The sequence below is a fragment of the Parastagonospora nodorum genome (assembly GCF_000146915.1).
Source record: "Parastagonospora nodorum SN15 chromosome Unknown scaffold_2, whole genome shotgun sequence".
In the NCBI taxonomy this organism is placed as follows: Eukaryota; Fungi; Ascomycota; class Dothideomycetes; order Pleosporales; family Phaeosphaeriaceae; genus Parastagonospora; species Parastagonospora nodorum.
The window spans coordinates 391,777-415,024 of NW_001884550.1; the positions used below are offsets into that span (position 1 = coordinate 391,777).

The 23,248-nt window shown below is 53.7% G+C and overlaps 7 protein-coding genes across 7 annotated transcripts; 4 read left to right on the forward strand and 3 right to left on the reverse strand.

Annotated features, from left to right (window-relative positions):
• Nucleotides 1-1,988: 1,988 nt before the first annotated feature.
• Nucleotides 1,989-2,659, reverse strand: SNOG_01293 (hypothetical protein; the record flags this gene model as incomplete). The annotated part of the gene is made up of 2 exons (XM_001791887.1): nucleotides 1,989-2,497; nucleotides 2,569-2,659. 2 exons carry the CDS (start codon nucleotides 2,657-2,659, stop codon nucleotides 1,989-1,991), a joined length of 600 nt encoding a protein of 199 aa, XP_001791939.1.
• Nucleotides 2,660-3,545: 886 nt separating this feature from the next.
• Nucleotides 3,546-5,315, forward strand: SNOG_01294 (hypothetical protein; the record flags this gene model as incomplete). The annotated part of the gene is made up of 1 exon (XM_001791888.1): nucleotides 3,546-5,315. One exon carries the CDS (start codon nucleotides 3,546-3,548, stop codon nucleotides 5,313-5,315), a length of 1,770 nt encoding a protein of 589 aa, XP_001791940.1.
• Nucleotides 5,316-7,014: 1,699 nt separating this feature from the next.
• SNOG_01296 (hypothetical protein) lies at nucleotides 7,015-8,956 on the reverse strand (the record flags this gene model as incomplete). Its single annotated transcript, XM_001791889.1, has 4 exons — nucleotides 7,015-7,236; nucleotides 7,366-7,508; nucleotides 7,669-8,475; nucleotides 8,545-8,956. 4 exons carry the CDS (start codon nucleotides 8,954-8,956, stop codon nucleotides 7,015-7,017), a joined length of 1,584 nt encoding a protein of 527 aa, XP_001791941.1.
• A 778-nt stretch (nucleotides 8,957-9,734) lies between these two features.
• Nucleotides 9,735-11,901, forward strand: SNOG_01297 (hypothetical protein; the record flags this gene model as incomplete). Its single annotated transcript, XM_001791890.1, has 4 exons — nucleotides 9,735-9,848; nucleotides 9,900-10,112; nucleotides 10,170-10,858; nucleotides 10,908-11,901. 4 exons carry the CDS (start codon nucleotides 9,735-9,737, stop codon nucleotides 11,899-11,901), a joined length of 2,010 nt encoding a protein of 669 aa, XP_001791942.1.
• A 2,072-nt stretch (nucleotides 11,902-13,973) lies between these two features.
• Nucleotides 13,974-16,379, forward strand: SNOG_01298 (hypothetical protein). Its single transcript, XM_001791891.1, has 8 exons — nucleotides 13,974-14,013; nucleotides 14,076-14,235; nucleotides 14,509-14,607; nucleotides 14,661-14,694; nucleotides 14,743-15,059; nucleotides 15,110-15,315; nucleotides 15,367-15,426; nucleotides 15,543-16,379. The coding sequence occupies exons 5-8, from the start codon at nucleotides 14,796-14,798 to the stop codon at nucleotides 16,198-16,200; spliced, it is 1,188 nt and encodes a 395-aa protein (XP_001791943.1). The 5' UTR covers nucleotides 13,974-14,013; nucleotides 14,076-14,235; nucleotides 14,509-14,607; nucleotides 14,661-14,694; nucleotides 14,743-14,795; the 3' UTR covers nucleotides 16,201-16,379.
• A 501-nt stretch (nucleotides 16,380-16,880) lies between these two features.
• SNOG_01299 (hypothetical protein) lies at nucleotides 16,881-18,330 on the reverse strand (the record flags this gene model as incomplete). Its single annotated transcript, XM_001791892.1, has 3 exons — nucleotides 16,881-17,115; nucleotides 17,169-17,727; nucleotides 17,778-18,330. The coding sequence occupies 3 exons, from the start codon at nucleotides 18,328-18,330 to the stop codon at nucleotides 16,881-16,883; spliced, it is 1,347 nt and encodes a 448-aa protein (XP_001791944.1).
• An 821-nt stretch (nucleotides 18,331-19,151) lies between these two features.
• Nucleotides 19,152-21,458, forward strand: SNOG_01300 (hypothetical protein; the record flags this gene model as incomplete). Its single annotated transcript, XM_001791893.1, has 4 exons — nucleotides 19,152-19,313; nucleotides 19,414-19,818; nucleotides 19,899-20,148; nucleotides 20,578-21,458. 4 exons carry the CDS (start codon nucleotides 19,152-19,154, stop codon nucleotides 21,456-21,458), a joined length of 1,698 nt encoding a protein of 565 aa, XP_001791945.1.
• Nucleotides 21,459-23,248: the final 1,790 nt, after the last annotated feature.

Consider the following 23,248-nt stretch of genomic DNA (forward strand, 5'->3'; position numbering starts at 1 on the left):
GCTGCTCGGTTGTCGGCTGCAGAAGTACAGCAATAGCGTGCACGAGCGGCACGATGCAGCGGGCTGTTTAAACCCTAAGCACATGATGCAAGTCATAAATCGGGACGCTCAACGATCCTGCGTGAGCTATTTTCTCAAATCAGGAAGAAGCCTTGGGGCCAGCCTCAAGTGGAGAACGTTCACCGTTCAAGTTTGCGCGAACTCTGGCGCTATCAAGAATCAGGTCTTCCGAGTCTTGGGTTGTGAGTGTCTGTTCCCGGCTTTCTGAATTGAATTTCCCCCGGCTCCTGTTGCCAGTTCGCATCGATGTGTAGTTTGCTTTGGCGAAAGCGGTCCAAGCATAAGCTGCACGGCATGCCAGGCGGACTACTTTCATTTCGCCTGGTCCTAGTCGGGCCGAGTAGGTAGCATCGACGTAACACCTGGAATTGATGTAAGGGATCGATGAACGCATCGTGGGGGTTGCGCAAGTCCAATGGGCCCCGTCGCAACGGATTTGTCTACTGAGCAGGGTCGATATGATGCAAGATGTTGTCCGTACAAACTCAATTCCAATCCCGTGATGGCGTGTAAACACTTCGCAGCAAGGTGCATCTCGCACCACAGAGCTACTTTACAGCATGCTGCTGTGCAGCGTAGATCCTCGTGCTCGAGTTCACAGCATGCTAGCGTTTCGATGGTAAGTATGTCAGAAGGCGACTGGCACCTGTCTGGAGGGTGACACCTATGCTCTCACCCGCTGCCAACTTGTTCGTGGACATCAGGAGTCAGGACCGAGCAGTAGCCATTGGCATGTCGTGATCACAAATGGAGCCCTTTGTCATACGGCGCACTGTTTCACGAGCAAAAACCTCGAAATTCATCGCTGGCTTCCGAGCCCGTGTATACCTTTGGGCCGTTAGATGAGTGCCTATGCCGACTTTTACGATATGCTTCGAGAAGGTAGATTGTAACATTTCGTGGTCCGCACGTATGGACCGGACCACGGATATTGTTCCTCGACGAAAAGTGTTGCACCGGTAGCCGCGCGGAATGGACATGCAGTAGTGAACATGCGGCAGTGGATCCACTTGAGCAGTCCGCAATCTTTTGGTAAAGTTAGCAATACGATCAAGATGTGTAGGACCATGGTAGAGGCCGCTACACTAGACTTGCTCCCGCTTTATCTTATCGCTAGAGCCCGCATATGTACGCGGTATGCGGGGACCGCGCGAACTACTGAACTGTGGGAGATTGTCTCAAAGTCTTTCATGTCTGCTCCGATAAGGCCTATCATGCAAATGATGTGAGTATGCACGTCTCGGCCTTCTTATGCCATGTAAAACGTCACCAGCTCTAGGCGTGAACAATGATGAAGCGCTGCTTGTGCTGGAGGCGAAGTTCACAACACGCTGTGTGTAGATCGCTGTAAGGACCTCAACATGGCCCACTGAACACGTTCCAAGATCCATAAATCTGAGGAGAAGCTGATCAAGGGTCCTCTGACCCACAATCCATGTGTTACTGGACCCTAGAGTAATTCATGAGAGATTGGATGCGCAACATACGCAGGCCGCACCCTGCTGGAGGCATCCTCCCATCTAGATACTATGTGTTTCATCGGGCGGCGATGATCGGTTGCGATGGCAGCATCCTGGGAAAAATGGGTGGTTCATGAAATGTGCGATCGATAGCCTCATGGCCAAGCGCTGGCAGGGGACCAATACAGCAAGGCGAGGCTGGACGTCCGAATACAGCTTGCCAGCCATGTGTAAGCCGACAAACAGCCAATCGCCTCGTTTCTGCAAGCGGATGCGAACGGCCGTGGGGGACGTCGTTGCAAGGCCGATCTCGCTCTGTGAGTCGTTGCATTCCGAAAAACTCAGCGATGATGCGTAGCTATCGCCACTGGAGGCGGGGGCTAGAGGATGCATTCTGGGGACTTGTCTCTTTTGTGCAATTGAGTAACCGGAAGGTCGTCATGGGGCTGATGGCAACAGCAGTTTCTCTTACGCAGGAGATTGCGAGCCATGGACACCGTCCAAAGGCGCCCCCTCGGCGCAGAGATTTATCAGGCCGACAAGCATCGGACGGAAAGAGGGTGCGTTAGAGGCTCGTAGTGCAGGTGAGCAGGGACAGTGTGCCTGCTGTTCGCTTTGGAGAAGGGGGCGGCGCAACCGGCCAGTCCCCTCTGGCACACTCAGCCCTGCGAAGCAATGGGATAGCGGCCAAGTGGTTGCTCGAGTAGTGCTGGACCATTCGAGGCCTCTGGAGACGCGCCCAGGTGGAGGAGGAGGAGGAGGAGGCGCGGCGCTTTCGGTCTGCCGGAATCTAGTCCGCGCTGCTAGCTTCAACGCTGGCGTGTGCGGAGCATGCCACGGCGCAGCACAGCAGAGCTCATCGTGCAGGATGATTCGCAACGATACGCTACAGGCCCCCTTGGGACGTGGTGCATCCTTCTTAGTTGAACAGAACGGTGCTGGTTGCACGACAGCAAGCCGAGTCTTTCCGCCTGCGCCTGTCAGGATGCAGCGAGGGTGGCAGGGCGATACAGGCCAGCGACCAGGGCAGGCAGAATCTGCAGCTAACCGGAGGCGGCTCGTGCGTTGCGACGGTGTCGATGTTCAGGTACATCTCCCGCAGGTGGGTGAAGCGAGGAATTCGAGCGCGCTGCATGCATTATTGATGCTGTGAGGGGGAGGCCTGGCGGCTTCGGTGCGATTGTGAGGCCAGTATGGATGGGCGTCGTGGTTGCGAGGAGACCGCCATGGGGCCGGGCAGCGGCAGGTTAAGCCGAGAACCCCCCAGAAGCGTCCCCAGACGAGCCAAAAGTATCTGTACACGGCGCGCGCTCCATGCCTTGGTGTCGTCGTAGCCCGACCGCAGGGGTCATCTTGGCGGATTGACGTTGCTTAGTAGGCGGCGAACAGACGCGGATGCCTCAGTGCTGGGTGGGGTGGCCCGTTAGCATGCAGCAGTGAATAACAGCCCGCGCTCGCCAGACCACCCTTCTTACCTGATATTCACCTCCGGAAATCCACCTTTTCCCCTCCGCACCCCGCCCCATTGCCCTCGACGCACAATCAGCAGAGCAGCACGCAGAACGCAGCACGCAGCCAGCATCCCGCAGCAAGCAGCACGCAGTCCATCTCACCGTCGCTTTCCTCGCCGCCGGCTCGAGTGCTCCCATCGCCTCCCCTGAGACAGCCCCGCCTGCCGAACCTGGATGTCCAGCTAGGCCCTTTTGCGCACCATTGGGCAAGCCGTGTTCCGCGCCAGCAGCACCTCGAGCATCGTCGCAGGCGCCCTGCACAGCATACTATCGCACCCGCACCCGTCTCCTGCACCAGCTCTCACCCTCGCCGCCAGCACGCCGTCGTGCCAGCCCTCTTGACCTTAAAAGTACCCGCTGCGCGCTGTCTCCTCGCGGCGGTGCATCCTCGCTTCGCAGCCCGACTTCTTACGACACTCGTTTACGCAGACACCACAGCTAGCCGGCTCCACCCTACATAGTAGATATATGCCCGCCGCGCCATCATTGCTAACCCACCACTGCGTATCCCACCATGGCGTACAACGCCCAGAACAACGACTTTGTGAATCCTGCCGATCTCTTTACCAATTATTCAAACAACGCCTCTGACCCGGTCTTCAAGGCCGAGTGGGACATTTCCGATCCGTCCTTCTTCAACACCGAAAATGTCGAGCCTTGGACAATGAACCCGGCCGACTTTACTACACACAGCCACCAGGACTCCGCCGTCGACCTGCGGCACTTTGGTGGCTCCGGTGCACTTCCTCCTCGCTTGAAGACAGAGGACTCGTCCGAGTACGAGAACTTCATGACTACACCTTTCTCCACCCCGGCCTCCAATACTTCCAACACCCCATCACCTCACGGCGACATGGTCTTTAGCAATGCAAACTCGCCAGGAGACTACCAGAGAGAACAGAGCCAGACAAGTTCGCCAGAAGCGAACAACGACGTCTTCGCCAGGGACAGCATCCAGATCCCTCACTCTGTGGATCCGCCCAAAGTGGCCATCCTCGTAGACAGGACCAAGACACGTGCGGAGACGCAGATTAAGACCGTGTTGGTCCTAGACCCTCTGCCTCGCCAGTATCAATGGGCCCGATTTCCCCGCCATACTCTCTCCAAGTCGAAGCAGCTTGCGAGCAGCGACGAAATCGAGGCCAATGAGAGTGGCAATTCAGCAGTACGCATCGACCTGAGACTTGTCTGCGCTACTGCAGTAGAGAAGGAAGAAGGCCTCCACCTCGCCCTCCGCCGTGCTCGAGGCGAAGCACACATGCCCACGAGACAGCCTGGACAACAAGTTTCTGAAATCGACAAAGATGACCCCGCGCATCCCCAGAACGGAGGTGCAGTCATCATCTGCGAGGGATGCAAGGAGCGAGAGCGCAAGCGCTACGACCGCAAGAAGAAGCGTAACCAGGAAGAGGAGAATGAGTGGAGCAACTATGAAGACCAGCGCATCATCATGATCAACGAAAAGGAGTTCAAGCGATGGCAAGACGCGGAGCAAGGCTCATATGGACCAGAGGCGAAAAAGGTCGAATTCGCTATGCGAATCACATGCTACTGCAGGCACCAGGAGGAGAAATCACCAGTCGGCTACAAGGTCATCTTCACGTTTCGTGACAGCAACAGCACTGTCCTTGCCCAGAGTGTCTCAGAAATCATCCAGATCACTGATGACCACAAGAACCGGGAGCTGCCCATGGTGAGCAACATCACGACGGACCTCAGCGTTCACCCACCCAGTCGTGAGGAGACTGTGCCTGCACAGCAGTACAGCATGCCAATGTACAACTATCCTGCTGCGCCTGTCTATGGCATGTACTCTTCACAACCGACCACACCGATCCTCTCGCAATTCCAAAATCCGATGTCGCCAATGGATGGACACTATGCCCAACCTGCCAATTCTGGTATGAGCTCTCAAATGTCTCACCCGTCTACCTTTGCCTTTACTGCTGGTCCGATCGCTCCCCAAGCGCCTGCACCTGCGCCATCGTATGCAAGCCATCAACGCTACCAGAGCTACTCCAACACGCCAATGCTCAGTCCCACTGAGCAATTTGTGGCACCGGCAGGCTTTCCTCTTCATCGACCACATTCCATGGACAGTTTCTCCGCGGCTTTCGCCAACATGTATACGCCTCAAAATTCGTATTCACAGCCCTTTGCCTCGCAGCCTCCATCGAGAAATGTCTCCCGACCAGCATCTCCGTCCTGGGATCAAGGCCCTTCTCGAGCAAAGAAGATGCGCCCAGTCAACCCCTTCTTCATCGAAGACCCTGACAACGAGTGAGGAGAAACTGTTACGATAGCACGATTTACGAACATAGGTTTTAATTACGAAATTCGATTGGCACTGCATTGGGCGGAGTTTGGGAGGGGGCTATTTGCGTTTTCTGGATGGGTTTTCAATTACAATCTAACCTCGAATTGGCGGGCTTGCATGCGCTGGTGGCATCCCACATGATTTGAGGCCACTAAAAGCAGCCTAGAGCGTCAGTCATCGAACTCGTTTCTACTGCAACGCGTTCAACATCGACGTTGATCTTTCTTTCATCTACGCTGGGATGTACAGACCGGATACTTTTGAGTACTACTACCCTTTTAATTACTAGACCAGACTTCGCGTATACACACTGCACCTCTCGCGAGGACTCGCAGAATGGATCAAGTCAATTGATTGATCGAATACTACATTCTTCATATCGAGTTTGTGCCCGTTGCGCCATATGATGTGGTCCGTGCAACTTATTTGTCTCTATGCTGAAGGGAACAAAACTTTCGTGCACATCCTAGATCTATCGGATATGCGCGGGAGATGGTGAAGGCATCCAGGCTGTACCATCGGGCCGACATGTCTATATGGCAGTGCAGGAGGAAGCGACGACCTCCGCCATGCACCTTCCCAAACATTGATCTTGTCCGCTCATTGAGTACAATTTACGTAACCAGACTCACGCAACGAAGCACATCACATCAATAATCACATCATCGACACGACTCAAACCTAAGCCAATTGCACACCGCCTCACTCGCTATACTGTACGCACCCACGACGCACACACATTAGCAACCAATGAGTTTCGTGCGAACTTTCACCCCTCCGTTTGGCCCGAATTTCTCGAGTCAAGCTCTTCCAATCGACGATTCTGCCCATCACCGTCAGCAGCCATGGATCTGAGGTGGTAATGAACAAGTCTGGTCTACGTCACGTCACGACGTCTCGACTTCATCCGGATAACAGGCACTACGACGGCCGCCACTGGCGAACTCGCGGCGCCTCATTAGGAATGCGCGGATGCGTCGAGATCGTCAGAGGCGCCGTTCGAGTGTCAGATTGCGCACGAAGGGCATGGTATCGATGTGCATGCTGATTTGCGCGGATCATTCAAGCGGGTCCCAATACCACAGGATTGGAAGCGTTCAATACGGGAGTTAATATGATTAGATGAAGGCGCGGGTGGGAGTCGATAACGGTAACAGCGTGAGAGGGTCTCGGCTCCTAAGCGTTCAGGTACGCGAGCGCGGATTAACGTCGAAAACGGCACTTGGGCAAATTCGCTTACATTACACGAGTCAATCGTCGAGGAATCCATCGTTCCATGTCTTCAGGAGACGTCAAACGATGCGACACAGAGTTGGGTTACACATAATATACGTTGCAGTATCTCATCGATCCGCAGATCATTGCCCGTCACTTCGCAAGACATGCTGTACAACCATCCACACTTTATCCAGACCTTCCCTCGCAGCTTCCAGCTTCCACTCAGCCGAATGAACCTGGTAGCGTCCTTCAAGTCCGGTCCGCATCTACTGGGGTCCTCCTCGAGGTGCACTCCCCTGCGACGGCCCGAGGCCGCGCTCTATGTATGTTCATGTATGAGCTCGGATCCCACATGCACGATAGTGTATGTTCTCTTGCATGCACCGAATCGTGTATGACCACCAGGCCCTGCTGAGCCCACACTCGTTCGTGAAGGTTGGTGGCGCAACTACGCGCCTGCCGCACCGGCTTTTCGGTACTCTTCGAAACTGCTGACCTGCTCGCTATTGGTGTCTTCTTTGCGGCGTAACTGCTCCTCCCACCTCTCCTCCTCTTGAGCCAGAGTGGTCTGGAATGCTACCTCTTGCCCGCGGTGGAAGTACAGGGGTGCGCATTTGAGAAGTGCGGCGTCTTGCGTGACGAGGATGTGCTTTACGGTTGTTCCTAGGCTCTGTTAGCTTCTGGATGCATACATGCATGTTCGAGGGGACGGCCTACCAGGCGTCTCATACTTGGCATCCAGCAACAGATGATCGACGACATGTCTCAGGCCACGAGCGCCTGTCCCCATCTTGCTTGCCTTTTGTGCAATTTTGCGCAGCGCAGGTTGGGTAAATTGCAATTCGATGTCCCTGAGGGAGAACTTGTATACCTCCTGCCGGACGAGACTGTCTTTGGGCTCTGTCAGAACACGCACCAATGCTTCCTCGTCGAGCGCTGCTACTGCACAAGTCGTGGGGTATCCGTCCAATCAACTCAGGAATTAGGCCATATTTTTGCAGGGTCAGCAGGCTGGACGTAATCCAAGACATTGGACTTTTCTCCTTCCTTTCCGCTGCTGTTTGACACCAAAAGGGCTAGGCTTCTCATGTTCTCGGGCCACAAAGAACGGTGTGTCCTTCATTGAATCTGAGGGCGTCAGCGCCCTTCAGCATTACTCCGTCCGCTGCCGCGTGAGCATTTGACGTGCGAATGGATGCTCCAAAGCCCATGCCACCCATCGCCTTCCGATCAACAATGATCTTGTGGAGGTTCGCGAAAGCACCAGTACAGATGAAGAGAATGTTATCCGTTCGAACATTGAAGACCTCTCCTTTGCCACCCGGGGGGCCTGGGGGAGAACGACTTTCGCCAGATCCGGGACCATCGTACGGGCTTCCTCGTCCTGTTGAGCCACCCGGACCTTTGCCTGCGCTCCGCTCTGGCTTTGCTTGTACTTGTACAGTTGTGCCTTCAATTATCTTGAGCAAAGCCTGCTGCACGCCTTCGCCTCCAACATCTTTGCCATACGCTATCTTCGCTCCGGCGATCTTGTCTATTTCGTCGAGCACTATGATGCCCTGCTCAGCAGCTTCGATGTCATAGTTGGCCGCGGACAAGAGGCGGGCAACGCAGGACTCGACATCGTCGCCAATGTACCCAGCCTGCGTGAAGGTGGTGCAATCTGACATGGCAATAGGGACTCCGAGTGTCTTGGCCAATGTCTTGCACATCAGCGTCTTTCCAACGCCAGTCGGGCCAAGTATCATGACATTGGACTTCTCGAGCTGCACCTCATGTTCGGTCGTGTCCAGCAGCTGCTCGGGTTTGGGGTGAAACGGCGATGAGGATCCGAAGACCGATGGCTGGTTATACTGCGCTTCACTGTGGCCGTAGACGTCGACTGTCGATTGTTGGCCCGGATACTCGTCTGCTCAGGTCAGACACGTGTGCAACAAAAGCAATCACTGGAGTGGCAATAGAATGAGATTGGAGCTACCTTCTACGGCATGTCTGCTGAACTGCTCTCTTCTCTGTGCCTGAGCCTCTAACCTAGCTGCCTCGTCCTTCCGCCTCTGATTCTCCTGGTTCCGCAGATAGTGCTCGTGCACGGCGACACTCAGGACGACCTTTGCGCGGTCCTGGTCGACTACAAACTGATCCAGGTGCTGTCTCAGCGCCTTGGGTGTGACATGGCTCTGGCCCACCTTGCTCGTGCCGCCCAGCGGGCCCTTTGTCGGCTGGTCAGTCTCATACGACGACGAGAAGCCCTGGCCGCTGAAGTCGGAACGGCTGTATGACGAGTGTACAGAGCTGCGAGCGGAGAAGCGGCGGCTGTAGCTGTAGAGGGCCAGGTAGGACGCCCTAGCCTGCGGGTGGACGGCGCGTAGGAGGGTGCGTCTGACTATCATGATGAACAGGAAGAAGACGCGACGGGTCTTCACATGGCGACACTGAGACTTGCAGTCACGGGCGCCTAGGAAGCTCAGACGTTACCTAGGGCAGCTGGCTCAGCGTATGGTGTGAGTTCGCGAGCTCTCTCCGCATTGAGCCGACGTGACATTGCGGGGCACGTCCGGGGTCACGTCTCTGATAAGCAGCCACCGCTCGGGCCGTTGTCTCCAGACAACGCGATGAAGTCCCCAGACACATGCTGCAGTGCAGTGCAGTGCAGTGAACGCCAGGCTTCAACGCGCGACGAGACGGGACCGACTGTGGTCCCACACGAATTGCGGCGCAAATCCTCCCGGGCGCTGCGACACGCTGTGCTGTTGGGATGCATGGCGCGGGCGCGTTGCCGTTTGGCGACAGGTGCACGATGACGTTGAGCTGCAATTGGCGATCGCATGTTTTGGTTGAGAGGTGCAGCCCTCAGCGATCCTAGGGCAGGGACCCCGCAAGTGAAGTTTCCTCGCCGTATGTCCTGGAGCTATACACGCATTTGTGCATGTTCATTATTCCATCGACCGTAGCGATTGCAGCACGTACCCGTTCCGTTGAGTAGATAGCAAACTTGGAGCTCCACCGAGCTCTTTCCTCCTACCTCAACAAACATGGAGCTCAACGCCGCTTCAGCAAATTCGACCCTGTCCCAGGCGCCTGGTCAGGTCCCGAACGATGGCACTGGTATGGTGGTTGAAGCTGCGTTGTGGTGCAATTGACTGACATGAGCGACCAGGCATCATCCAGATGGACGGCTACCTGGAGCCGTTCAAGGACGCGCTGAAGAGCCGCTTCTCAAAGGCACAGCAGTGGATCAAGAAGATCGACGAGACCGAAGGCGGTCTGGAGAAGTTCTCGCGAGTACGCAGCCTCGTCCTGCAGCAATTGACCGCAGAGCTGATGCGTGCATAGGGCTATGAGAAGTACGGCTTCAACGTCCAGGCCAATGGCGATGTCGTATACCGCGAGTGGGCCCCGAACGCCATGCGGGCGTACCTCATCGGCGACTTCAACAATTGGGACCGCGATGCGACGCCCATGACCAAGAACGACTTTGGCGTCTTCGAGGTGACGATACCTGGCAAGGACGGCCAGCCCACCATCCCCCACGACTCAAAGATCAAGGCATGTTTGCTGTAGCCACCATGTATGAGTGTGGCAAGGCTAACAGACTGGCTCTAGGTCTCCTTCGTCGTCCCCAACGACCACGCCCGTCAAGAGCGCATCCCGGCCTGGATCACCCGCGTGACCCAGGAGCTCAGCGTGTCTCCCGTCTACGATGCCCGCTTCTGGAACCCCCCGCAGAAGTATGTCTGGAAAAACAAGCGGCCGGCGCAGCCCAAGAGCGCACGCATCTACGAAGCCCACGTTGGCATCTCGTCCCCCGAGCCAAAAGTAGCCACCTACAAAGAGTTCACGCACAACATCCTCCCGCGCATCAAGCATCTGGGATACAACACCATACAGTTGATGGCGGTCATGGAGCACGCATACTACGCCAGCTTCGGCTACCAGATCAACAGCTTCTTCGCGGCAAGCAGTAGATACGGCCTGCCAGACGAACTCAAGGAATTGATTGACACTGCGCATGGCATGGGAATTACGGTCCTACTGGACATGGTACACAGCCATGCGTCGAAGAACGTGCTGGACGGCCTGAACATGTTTGACAACAGCGACCATCTCTACTTCCACGAGGGTGCGAAGGGCCGACACGAGCTGTGGGACAGCAGGCTGTTCAACTACGGCAGTCACGAGGTTCTGCGCTTCCTCCTTAGCAACTTGCGCTTCTGGATGGAGGAGTACCAATTCGACGGTTTCCGATTTGACGGTGTCACGAGCATGCTGTACACTCATCACGGCATTGGAACGTAAGTATGATCTAGAACGCAAGCCTGTATAGATGCTAACCATGCTCAGGGGCTTTTCTGGCGGGTACCACGAGTACTTTGGCCCATCTGTTGACGAGGAGGCTGTTGTATACCTCATGATAGCAAATGAGCTGCTGCACACACTCTACCCCGGTGTTATTACCATCGCGGAAGATGTGTCCGGCATGCCTGGTCTCTGTGTGTCGCTCTCGCTAGGCGGAATAGGATTCGACTACCGATTAGCCATGGCAGTACCCGATCTCTACATCAAGTGGTTGAAGGAGAAGCAAGATATTGATTGGGACATGGGTGCTCTGGTCTTTACCTTGACCAACCGAAGGCATGGCGAAAAGACCATTGCGTACGCGGAGAGTCACGACCAGGCACTTGTCGGCGACAAGACCCTGCTTTTCTGGCTGTGCGATGCTGAGATGTACACCAATATGTCCGACCTCTCTGAGCTGACACCCGTTATCAACCGCGGTCTCTCGCTACACAAGATGATCAGGCTCATCACTCACGGTCTCGGAGGCGAAGGCTACCTCAACTTCGAAGGCAACGAGTTCGGTCACCCAGAATGGCTCGACTTCCCTCGCGAAGGCAACGGCAACAGCTTCACCTACGCCCGCCGCCAATTCAACCTCGTCGACGACCCGTTGCTGCGCTACCGCTACCTCAACGAGTTCGACAGCAAGATGCAATGGACCGAGGACAAGTACGGCTGGCTGCACTCGCCTCAAGCATACGTTAGCCTGAAGCACGAGGGCGATAAAGTCATCGTCTTCGAGCGTGCCGGCCTCTTGTGGATCTTCAACTTCCACCCTCAGAGCAGCTTCACGGACTACCGCGTCGGCGTTGAGCAGGAAGGCACGTACAGGATCGTCCTCTGTACCGATGCCAAGCAGTTTGGCGGACACGGCAATGTGGATGAGAGCACGAGGTTCTTCACTACGCCGTTTGCGTGGAATGGGCGCAAGAACTTCTTGCAGGTCTATGTGCCCAGTCGGACGGCGATTGTCATGGCGTTGGAGAGTACGTTGTAGTGTAGATGAGCGGGTCGAAGAAATAAGAAAGATCGTTCGTTTGATAGAAGCAGTACCCAGGCAGGTAACTGTAATATACCACATATGAAAATGATACTTTTGAGCGTGTTTTAGCTTTCACTGTCTGTGGGTTTATGCAATCTTGTCCAAACTACCCCAGACGTTTCTTTGAGCACTTCACCCACTTGGGACAACTTCCCTTGACTTTGGCTCCTCGGGTCTACACACTTCCATGTATCCATCCGCCGCGCTGTTACCAATCTTGAGTCACAGACGTCTCTCATATATTTCCAGCACTATTCCTGCCGCACGTTGTTGCCAGCTCGCGGCAGTCGGGCTCGACTCGCACACGTGAGATTTCTGGTACTGACAATGATCCGCGGAATACTTTGCGATGCGATGCTGAGATCTTGGTGGAGAAGCTATGAGTATGGTTATGTTTTTGCTAGATACTGACACCGACACAGATCGCACCGCTGAACGTCCTGGGTAGACTCGAGGTAGCCAGTACATCATCGCTACTACAATCGTATCTTCGCAGAATATGTATATATATATTGACCACATTTGCTACATGTCCCAGACTAGGTAGACATGAGCGTCTCAATATTAGCTGGTATATTATTAACTTAGGTCCTGAGAACAATTCCTGGAACACTTGTCTCTCCTCGCCACTTTTCGAGAAGAATCTCTCAAAGAAGTTTTCTGGAACGCACTGGAGCGGTTCGGGTACCTTGAAAAGCTCCCGGCTGTGACTTTGGATAAGCAAGGTCGTGACCTCAACGCCGCGAAAGTAGCCAAGAGGTAGGGTCAATACTTAGTAGTTCATGGTGTCGTACCTGTGACATACGCACGGCGAAGCTACATCAATCAAATCGGACGTCTGTGTCAGTCTGTTGTCTTTCCTGATCCGCAGCTGCAGGGTAAGTGGTGTATCTGTGTAGCAGGCCTAAAGCCTGGGTGGGTATGTATATCTGTGCGATGCGCTGTATGCCTTTGCCTAGGACTGTTGGAGAGAGTGTATACTCTTCCGCTACGAACACCTTTAGCGGCGAGGCGGGAGATGCGAAGAACCAGAAATCTGCGATGCGGCCAAATGATAACAGAACTGATGCCGACAACGAAAAATTGACTGACATCCTAGTAGATAGCTATTCGGTTGAGGCTTAGAACTAACGCGATATATCGCAGGTTGTCGACTCCAGTAGAAAGTAATTAGGGTTATTTGCTAGCGAGAATTTACTCACACAGAATCAATAGGGTTCAGTCGCAAAGATAAGCACCTGTGTAAAGCCACCTATTGCACCCTGGTTGCTTTCCGTCGAAGTTGACGAGATATAGTAATACCTATGATAGAAATCTCGTTCGAGCTCTAACATCCCCTTGTACTTCGGGCAGGTCTGAGCCAGTGACAGCTAGATGATGTTGTTGCAGAATTTCGGGAGAAAATGAGAAAAATGTCTGACTGGCAACAGTAGTTCCGATATTCGCTAGCAGCAAGAATGACCATCTCAGCATCTGAACGTAGAAGTACTAGAACTATCTGTCCATGACTTAATCTTGAGTCTTAACCTTTGGTAGAAGTTTTTGCTTTTGCAATCAATGCGAACCCACCTCAGGTGTGCGCGCTTTTGTGAATAGCTTCAGGCTGTCTGCTCAAGTTGTGAATAGCTTAAAGGCTACGTTATCAGACAGAGACGAGAGTATAACAAGAATGATATGATAAAGTAAGGAGGAACGAGCGACTGGAAAGCGCCGAGCCTATCGAATTCAACTCATCTCTATCGGGACGATTCGGAAAACTCGGGCCTCGTCTGTTGCCGAAGTCGCCAATTGAAGAATTCAGCGTGCGTTTACGGGAAGCTGCGACAAGATCATAACGATTCAATTGACTTGGTCGAAAGAACAATTTCCCCGTGTATGACAAGTACAGTCGACGACGATAGCTTGTTGCTATGAGCTTGACAAGGTGTCGGCTAAAAGTGGTTAGGTTCCGGCCCGTGCGCCTTCTCCGGGCGGCCAGTTTCTGAAGAGCTCTTTCCCATCTTCCCACAGCAACACCACTCTCCTCTCCACCTTCCCCATCCGCAATTATCACAAAATGCTGAAGAGGTGAGTCCAAGACATGCCGAATCCAATTGATGATGAATCGATAGCTAATGCGATGGTTTTAGCGGGATCCTGCGCGCCAGCGCCAGCCTCCGCCGCCCGGCGACTGTCCGCAGTGCTTTCCAGCCCATCAAGAAGACCTTCGCCCCCAACCTCGCACGCTATGCATCAACCGATGCTGCGAAAGATGGCAAGATACACCAAGTGATTGGAGCTGTGGTTGATGTAATTTTTCCGTTTAGATGCGTTGTGGTGGAGTTGCTGTTGTACAGATCGGTGGTGATATCAATCTGCGCATCAGTGGACGACCACCACTTCAAATCTTATCACCTTTCCTCAGAACTCTGCTAACTGCATGCAGGGTACGTCCATGCTCTCTGGACCAAGTTGTTCCAGCATTTGGTCATGATTGAAAAGTTTTCCGCTGCATCGCGGCGGAGCTCAATATCAGCCATTGCGGATCGCAATAAAAGAATTGGCGCTGACAGCTTATCACAGTCAAGTTCGACACCGAGCAATTGCCCTCCATTCTCAATGCCTTGACCACAGACAATGGCGGCAACAAGCTGACCCTTGAGGTGGCGCAACATTTGGGTGGCACGTACACCAACCACCCAACCGCATGAACAACATCACTAACGAATCGTCAGAAAACATCGTTAGATGCATCGCCATGGACGGGGCGTTAACTCTCTCGAAGATTTGATGGGCGTAGCTAACGTTTATATGCAGGTACCGAAGGTCTCGTCCGTGGCGCTAAGGCCACTGATACTGGAGCTCCCATCATGATTCCCGTTGGTCGCGGCACCCTCGGACGTATCATGAACGTCACTGGTGACCCCATCGACGAGCGTGGTCCCATCAAGGCTACCAAGATGGCAGCCATTCACGCCGACCCCCCGGAGTTCACTGAGCAGTCCACCTCCGCTGAGGTGCTGGTCACTGGTATCAAGGTTGTCGACCTTTTGGCCCCCTACGCTCGTGGTGGAAAGATTGGTCTCTTCGGAGGTGCTGGTGTCGGCAAGACTGTGTTCATTCAGGAGCTGATTGTAAGGAGATATTGGGACAAGACGGTTAGCATGAGCTAACAGCGAAACAGAACAACATCGCCAAGGCCCACGGTGGTTTCTCCGTCTTCACTGGTGTCGGTGAGCGTACCCGTGAGGGTAACGATCTGTACAAGGAGATGCAGGAGACCTCCGTCATTCAGCTTGACGGTGACTCCAAGGTCGCATTGGTCTTCGGTCAGATGAACGAGCCCCCGGGTGCCCGTGCCCGTGTCGCCCTTACTGGTCTCACTGTTGCGTAAGTAATTCTATCCCATTATGCAAATGAGCCATTGCTAACTGTTAAAAGGGAGTACTTCCGCGACGAGGAGGGTCAGGACGTGTTGCTCTTCATTGACAACATTTTCCGGTAAGTACTTTCTCCCATTTATGTCTGCACAGTAACTAACAATATTCACAGATTCACCCAGTAGGTCCATCCTCCGCCTGCACGGCCACAACTCTAGATGATGTACTAATATGCAACAGGGCCGGTTCCGAGGTGTCTGCTCTTCTCGGTCGTATTCCTTCTGCCGTCGGTTACCAGCCCACTCTCGCCGTCGACATGGGTGTCATGCAGGAGCGTATTACCACCACCTCCAAGGGTTCCATCACCTCCGTCCAGGCCGTCTACGTGCCCGCTGACGATTTGACTGACCCTGCGCCCGCCACCACCTTCGCCCATTTGGACGCCACCACTGTCTTGTCCCGTGGTATCTCCGAGTTGGGTATCTACCCCGCCGTCGACCCTCTCGACTCCAAGTCCCGTATCCTTGACCCCCGTGTCATCGGTCAGGAGCACTACGACACCGCCACCCGCGTCCAGCAGATTCTCCAGGAGTACAAGTCGCTCCAGGATATCATTGCCATTCTCGGTATGGACGAGTTGTCGGAAGCTGACAAGCTTACCGTCGAGCGTGCCCGTAAGATCCAGCGTTTCTTGAGCCAGCCTTTCGCTGTCGCCCAGGTCTTCACTGGTATCGAGGGTCAGCTTGTCGACATCAAGGAGACCATCCGATCATTCAAGGCCATCTTGAACGGTGAGGGTGATGACCTTCCCGAGGGTGCCTTCTACATGGTCGGCGACCTTGCGTCTGCTCGTGCCAAGGGTGAGAAGATTCTTGCTGAGCTCGAGAAGTCATAGATGTTCGGCGTGGTGGGTGAGATATGAGAGTCGGCCATGATTCCGAGGGCATCCAGCCAGTAGTCTTGCTTTGTACAAAAGATATACCTCAAAACGCGGGATTATACGTAGGTGCTTGTGCGGACATGGCTTCATTTGTAATCCTATCTTGCATGCGAAGAGACCGTTTTCAACTGTTCAAACACTTTTTTGTATCATCTTGAACTGCTTGTGATGTATGTATGAATCCGCTCTAAATGATCAAATTACTGGACTGCAGGCCATAGAGGTCCATGTCGAGATTCAGTGTCTGGAGATTCTCAATTCATGCTGAGTTTACGAGAGCCTGGGAATGTTCACGTCATCTAGATTGTGACCGCGTATAGATCCAGAACGCGAAACCGTCCTTGCTTGCTAGTTCACGTGTTCGGGAGCACAGCATGCGCTTGGAAGGCGCGTCCAGCAAATGTAACACAATAATCGGAAAGAGCCGAGGCAATGAACCTCGCATATTCGATATCGATATATATTGTACAGAAAACTCTAGCTTGCAAGACGCCAGCCATGCAATTTAATTTCTTGCTCAGAGAAACCCCTTCGCATGCTATCATGCGCAAACGCCATTCTTGCACTCAGAAAGATCAAAATACTAAAACACTCGAACCAAGAAAGGAAAGGAACGAAGCAGCGAAGCGGCCAAATCAACGCCTGCCTCCACCACGGCCCTTGATCTGCTTCAAAATATCCACGTTGCTCGAGCGACTCCTTCCACTCTCGTTGAACACAACATTGCTCTTGGGCGCAATGGTATACGTAGTAGGGCCGGCTTCCATGCGCGCACGCTGGAAGGCTTTGGGAGCCTCGAGGGCTTTCTTGCGGTTTGCGGCGATTTGGGCGGCTTGGCTGGCAGCTTGGGTACGGGGGGCTGCGACTTTGCTATGATATTGTTAGCATGCACATCGTGCAATATGTGATATTTGACAACGTACGTAGGATCGTAATCAGCCTGAGCAAACTCCTTCTTGCGGTAGTCGTCCGTGCGCCTAAGAATCGGACGCGTCCAGTCTGTGAAGAGGCGCTCGGCTTGTCGCTTGATGGTAAGCTCGGGCTTCTTGCTCTTGATGTAGAACATGATGACCTTGCCGATACCCGAGGCTACGAGCGTGTCCTTGTTGACTGGCAGCCTTGCCAGAGAAGCAAAGAGTTCTTTCTGAATGTCGTATGCGGGAAGACTGCCGTCGCTCAGAGGTTCCAAGAAGAAACGTACTGACTCAAGGAGATTGACTTCAGGGTCGACAATGGTTTCTCGGAGCCTGTTCGTGTTGAGCAGGGCGACGACCTCGGGGAGCAGCTTGAGCTTGTGGCGCGCGGGCTCGTTGCGCTTGCGGCCTTCGTTGTCGGCTTCGGCGGCCTGGGCCATGCGGCGGCGCATCTCTTCGATCTCCTGGTCAGCCATCTGCTCGAGGTCGATATCCTTCTTCTTTCGGGAACGGTTCGCGCTGCTTTTGACGAGGGCATTAATCTGGCGGTCGAGTGCGCGCTTTCGTCCTTCAACGTATGTCAGTACAGTTGTGTCATATTCGCAAAGAGTCACTTACGCTCTTCTGGCGTCAAATGGTCTTCATTGTCGTCTGGCGATGCAGCTCGGGCTCTGCTTCCGCCTCCCTCCTTCTTCGAGCGCTTGCTCTTCCTTGTGCCATCGTCTGCGCCCTCGCCCTCTTCGCCATCCTTGTTCTTCTTGCGGCGCGGCTTGTCGGCGCGCTTCTTCTTTTTCTTCGGCTCTTCACCTTCGCCTGCGGTTCGCTTGCGCTTGTGCACACCAATCTGCTTGACGGTGTCTTCGTCGATAGCCCGCTCTTCGATAGCAATGTTGCTTGCATCGAACTCGCCAAACTGCTCGTCCAGCTGATCGTCGTCCAGCGCATCTGAGAGGACGGATTCGTTGTCTGAGAGGCCAGCTTGAATGTCGTCGTTGTCGGGCATCTCCTCCTTGTCTTCTGTGACCTCCATATCCTGGTACGGCTCGGCGATTGTGGGGTTTGGTGTCGAGTTCTCCTCGTCAATCTCTGGGCGCAGGGGGTCGCTCGGGTCGTTGCCAGCCTCAGGCAGCACTGAGTTGGAATGGTCTTCCTTGAACTCGACGTCCTCCATGCTGAAGACTGTGGATGCGCAAGTTTGATCGGAACGTGATAGATATGCCGCTGTTCGCCAGAATAGAGGACTGGATCTCGAATATAACACAGAGGACAAACGGAGGATTGGCGGTGATAGAGGATGTGGCAGCAGCACAAAGACGTTTAGAAAGTTGAAGGGTCGCGACTGCCCATGACGCTAGCTGTGGTCTTGGCGGCTGCAGCCAGTCGCGTGTGTCCGTGCGCCTAGGCTTTCCAGCAGCTGCCCGCTCACCTCGCAACCAACTCCTCACCTCCACATCAACACCACCCACTGACCCCAGGCTCGTCGCGTCACTCGCCCGCGACAATCTGTACAGGCGCCAGTGCTATTCTACACGAGCACACCGACGATACCAGCCGCGACCGCTGGTCCGCCATCGCCCTCGACTTTGCCTGCTCGTTCACCCGCGCAGTCTACAAGTATATCCGCTGCTTCGAGGCGCATTGCAGCCACACGCTGCTGCCATTATAGTTGGCTGGGAGGAGACGGAATTGCACGCTTTGGTGTATTGCAGTTGCTGGAGGAGAGCGAGTGTATTCCCTGTCCTAGCTTCGCAGGCTCAGTCTGCTCGTGGCACAGTCCAGCGAGACCATAGCTAGTTTAACAGAAACACTATCTTCCGTGTGTTTGATAGCGAGGCAGCACTTCGTCCACCTTGTTCGTCTGGCATTCGAGATCGACCTGGAACGCGACTCACGCGGCCGCAAAGCAAACAGCTCCATCTTCTTTGTCCTGCGCGCACCTCACCTCTAACACAGCATCCCCTCTCCATCTGCCCCTGCAAACACTTGCCCATCATGTCTTTGCCCGCTGCTGAAGTGGCAGCCGACTTTCGAGATGCGCTTCAAGACCTGAGGATGAACAGTCGACCAGAGATCAGCAATCTAACCCTTATCGCCAAGGAGAACACAGAGTACGCCCAAGCCATATCAACCGAACTCGAGCAGCACATCAAGTCGGTAAGTCATACAGGCACTTGTTTGTCTAGCTGGTAGTGCACGACAGTCCTTTGCTTCTCACAGCTTATCTAACCCGCTACATGTGACTGACACGTCTTAGACACGCCCAGAATTCAAGCTTCCGGCTCTGTACGTGCTCGACTCAATCGTCAAGAACGTCGGCACGCCTTATACAGTCTACCTTGGTCGTAACATGTATAGAACGTTCATGGACGCTTACCTAGTCATGGATCAAGGCACCCGCAAGGCCATGGAAGGACTGCTGAGAACATGGAAACAGCCAGTGCCAGAGTCCTTGGATAACCGCCCTGTGTTCCCAGCAGACGTGACACAGGACATTGAAAATGCACTCGCTAAGATGCGTAATGCTATTCAACAACAGGTTCAACGCCCAGCGCATGCGCTTCCAGCTCGACCACCCACCACAGTAGCTTGGAGAGACACTGCGACTCCGCCACAGAACATGGCGCGATATGCAGCACCAAACGACCCGCGTGCTCGACCTGTAGGTCTTCCTTCGGCCTAAATTTATTCCACAACGTTCATGCTAACTCTGTACAGCAGGGCATGCCACCAACTCCACAGTACGGGCCTCCGATGCATGGAAACGGCCCTCCAGTGCATTATCAGTCTCCGCAGCAGCAATCAGCACCCATGTCGTCAAATGACCTCGCTGATTTGAAAGCCGAGATCGCACAACTGATCAGCACTACGCAGGCCAGATTCGCAACGAACTTCAATGATCCGTCTCTTCGTAAGACGCTGGAGGCACTACTCGGGTTGAAGCACATCCTAGACACCCAGACGCTCCCTCCGCAGCAATTGGACGCTGTCCGTAAGCAAATTCAGGCATTGGCTCCTCCGCCGACACCTACTCCGACGTTCCCTCCTGCACTCTCATTAGGGTTTCCGCCGACTGCTTATCCTCCGCCAACTCCGACCAATGTGTATCCCCAGCACCAACCACCACCGAGCTTTCCTCCACAGTACCCCCCACAGTACCCTCCAACTGGTACACCATCAGGCAGTGCTCCGCCAAACGTCGCACAGTTGCTCGCCAGCTTTCGACCACCGGCGCAGCACACACCCCAGCCTGCTCCGACGCCGCCGTCGCTACCACCCTCCCTCGCCGAGATGCTTAAGCGCATGTCGTCTCCTGCTCAATCAGCTTCAGTTCCAGCACCTGCGCCAGCACCTTATCAACCTCCACCGTTCCAGTTCCCAGCCGGAATGTCTACGCCGATGTCGTTTCCGCCGGCTGCAGCGCCAGCACCGGCGCCGACTGGGACGCCCACTGCCAATCTTGCTGCCCTGCTTGCTCAGTTCAGCAAGCCTGGGGCCACACCACCAGTTTCTCAGGCGACACCTGTGCAAAGCACGCCCGTTCCACAACTGCCTCCTCAGCCGCCGGCCGCATCTGCTGCCCTCGGTAGTGCTGATTGGCTTCTCAAAGCCCTGAGCAGTGGTCAGGGTCTGCCATTCAATCTAAATGGAGGTCCTATGGCGGCACAACCTATGTCGCGCCAGACATCGGCTCCTACAAACGTCTTGGACCAGATCGAGCTCACCACTGCATCAATGAAGAAGCCACGATTCCATCTTATTTCTCGTCTCTACGAAGCTAAGCCTAACATATGTGCAACTTGCGGTAGGCGGTTCGATGCTACTGCAGAGGGCAAGGAGAAGAAGGCTCGCCATATGGATTGGCATTTCAAAGTCAAGGATCCTGATGCGAACAAGCGTGGTGTGCACCGGAGTTGGTACATTGGTGAGAAGGAGTGGATCGACTACAGGGAAGTAGACGAGACGGCTCCTCCGCATGAGAGCACTGCCGCTGCCGCCGCAAACAAGCCCAAGAAGCAGGCGAAGGACCGCTACATCAGCGTGCCCCAAGATCCTGTTCTACAGCAAGCACCGTGTCCCATCTGCCAAGAGAAGTTCGAGACGCAGTGGAATGTTGACGCCAACGACTTCGTGTGGATGGATGCACTGCAAGTTGGTGGCAAGGTCTACCACGCTACATGTTTCGAAGAGTACAGTAAGGGTGCTGGTATCCCGATGCCAGGCACGCCTGACTCAGTGCTTGGAAAGAGGAAGGCGGACTTGGGAGGAGAACTAGAAGGCAAGAAAATCAGGGCGTTTTGAGCAACTAGATTAGGCCATGACCCAATTGGCGGATATTTCCTGGGACTTTGAAAAAATTGAGCGTTACCTTCGACTAGCATAACGGGCAAAAGAGGGCTTTTGATGCATAGCGAGGCGTTTGGCGGGCTTTTATCAGTCATTTTGCTGCGCTTTTACATGGGCGGCACTACTTCAGCTTTTCGATTACGGAAATTGCTCGATCAATTCACACTTCACTTCACATCGTTTGTGTTTCTCATGTGCAGCTAGCTTAGGGGTAGGCGTTTCTCACATGACTTCCGTGCTACTGCCTACATATAAAAAAGTGCTCCATTGCAGACTTCCATTTCATCCACCACTTTTTGTCTTCATTGACCTCCAAAATGCCGACGTGGGTCACCGATGTGACCGCGTGTGTCCAAAAGAAATTGATTCCTTCTTCATGAGATTTCTGCGCTTTTCTGAGCATCTCAAAAATCAGTTGCGATAATGCATGTCTACATTTTCACTCCTATCCACTTCCTCCAAAAAGGGACTACTTACCGCCCAATGTCTGGGCGCGTTCGGAACGCGTGGACGTAAAAACATGGCTCTGTGCTGTCCGAGTGACCCAAAATATCCATTCAGCAGCAGCCATGGAGACGATAAATATGCGACATTTTACTCCTTGCCCAAGTAGCATAGAAAAACACATCAATTTGACGATTTCAGATATCCAAGGGTTTCAAAAGCTACACGATCCGCTCCACATGTTCCCGTTTGCGACGATTTACTTGATTGTTTGGAAATATCGAGGAATGGGTTATAGAATGGGGCTGGAGTATACATTCTGTCTTTAATGTAGTTCTTTGCCTTTTATCGTCCGCTCGGTTCTTTTAAATCGCCAAAACTCGGCGATAAGGACGAGTATGATCTGCTCTTTCTCTCAAAAACGAAGACCTCGATATGGATGGAGAATTCGCGGCTTGTGTTTTTCAAAATGCTGAACAAATGATCTCATGAGCGAGGAGGCTGTGTTCTCGGTTGACTGTTCAAAATACATGCACGTCAACACGAGGAAAGCTGTCTTGTTCAAAGCAGCTGAGGAGTCTGAGCACGAAGTTTCGAGCACCTAGCGCAATGCTGATGTGGTTGTAAAAGCTCGCACCTTCCCAACAAGTTTTTCGACATCACAAAAATTTGTTCCACGATACCAAAGTAAACCATGAGCCGCGGGATGTCCAGCATTTCCTCCAAAGCACACTTGTCTACAGCCCATGACTGCTGTCTCGCTCGCGGCTGAAGGGTTAAAATACACCTCTACCACTTCCCATGAGCTTTTCACTCTTTAAACATGGCGATAAACCACAAAACATGCGTCTTGGTGGCCCAGAACAAACGCACCGCGTTTTCCCACATGGCCGTTCGAAAAGAGCTGATGCTTTTTCGGGTGTCTACAAGCGGCTTAGCCATGGTTCCTACCACCCACTGACCACCTTTTAAACGATATTGACGCTTTTTATGCTCCAAAATTAATCTCTCGATCTACACATGATTGCCCTCCCACAAAATACGGTGAAAACACTGACAAGGGATTGTTGTCGGAGAGTTTACCCGCATATAAATAACCCGAGTACTTTCTGCGTACTCCTCAACCTCAAAATCTTTCTCCCAGACTTCCCAAATGGCATAGACGACCGTACATGGAGAAGAGCTGTCAGCTCCCGGAACAAGTAAAAATTCCAGATAAACTCGGGTTCTGGGCAGTCGAGATCTCCATTCATCATTTATTTCGTCCGAAGCAAGACTGTCAAATCTAAAAAATAACGGAA

Excerpts from the sequence above, each read along its gene's own strand:
- SNOG_01298 (XM_001791891.1), top strand. The coding sequence starts at position 14,796 with ATGATTCCCGTTGGTCGCGGCACCCTCGGACGTATCATGAACGTCACT. Across the intron at positions 15,060-15,109 it reads TGTTCATTCAGGAGCTGATT|AACAACATCGCCAAGGCCCA; the intron begins GTAAGGAGATAT and ends ACAGCGAAACAG. Across the intron at positions 15,316-15,366 it reads CTTACTGGTCTCACTGTTGC|GGAGTACTTCCGCGACGAGG; the intron begins GTAAGTAATTCT and ends AACTGTTAAAAG.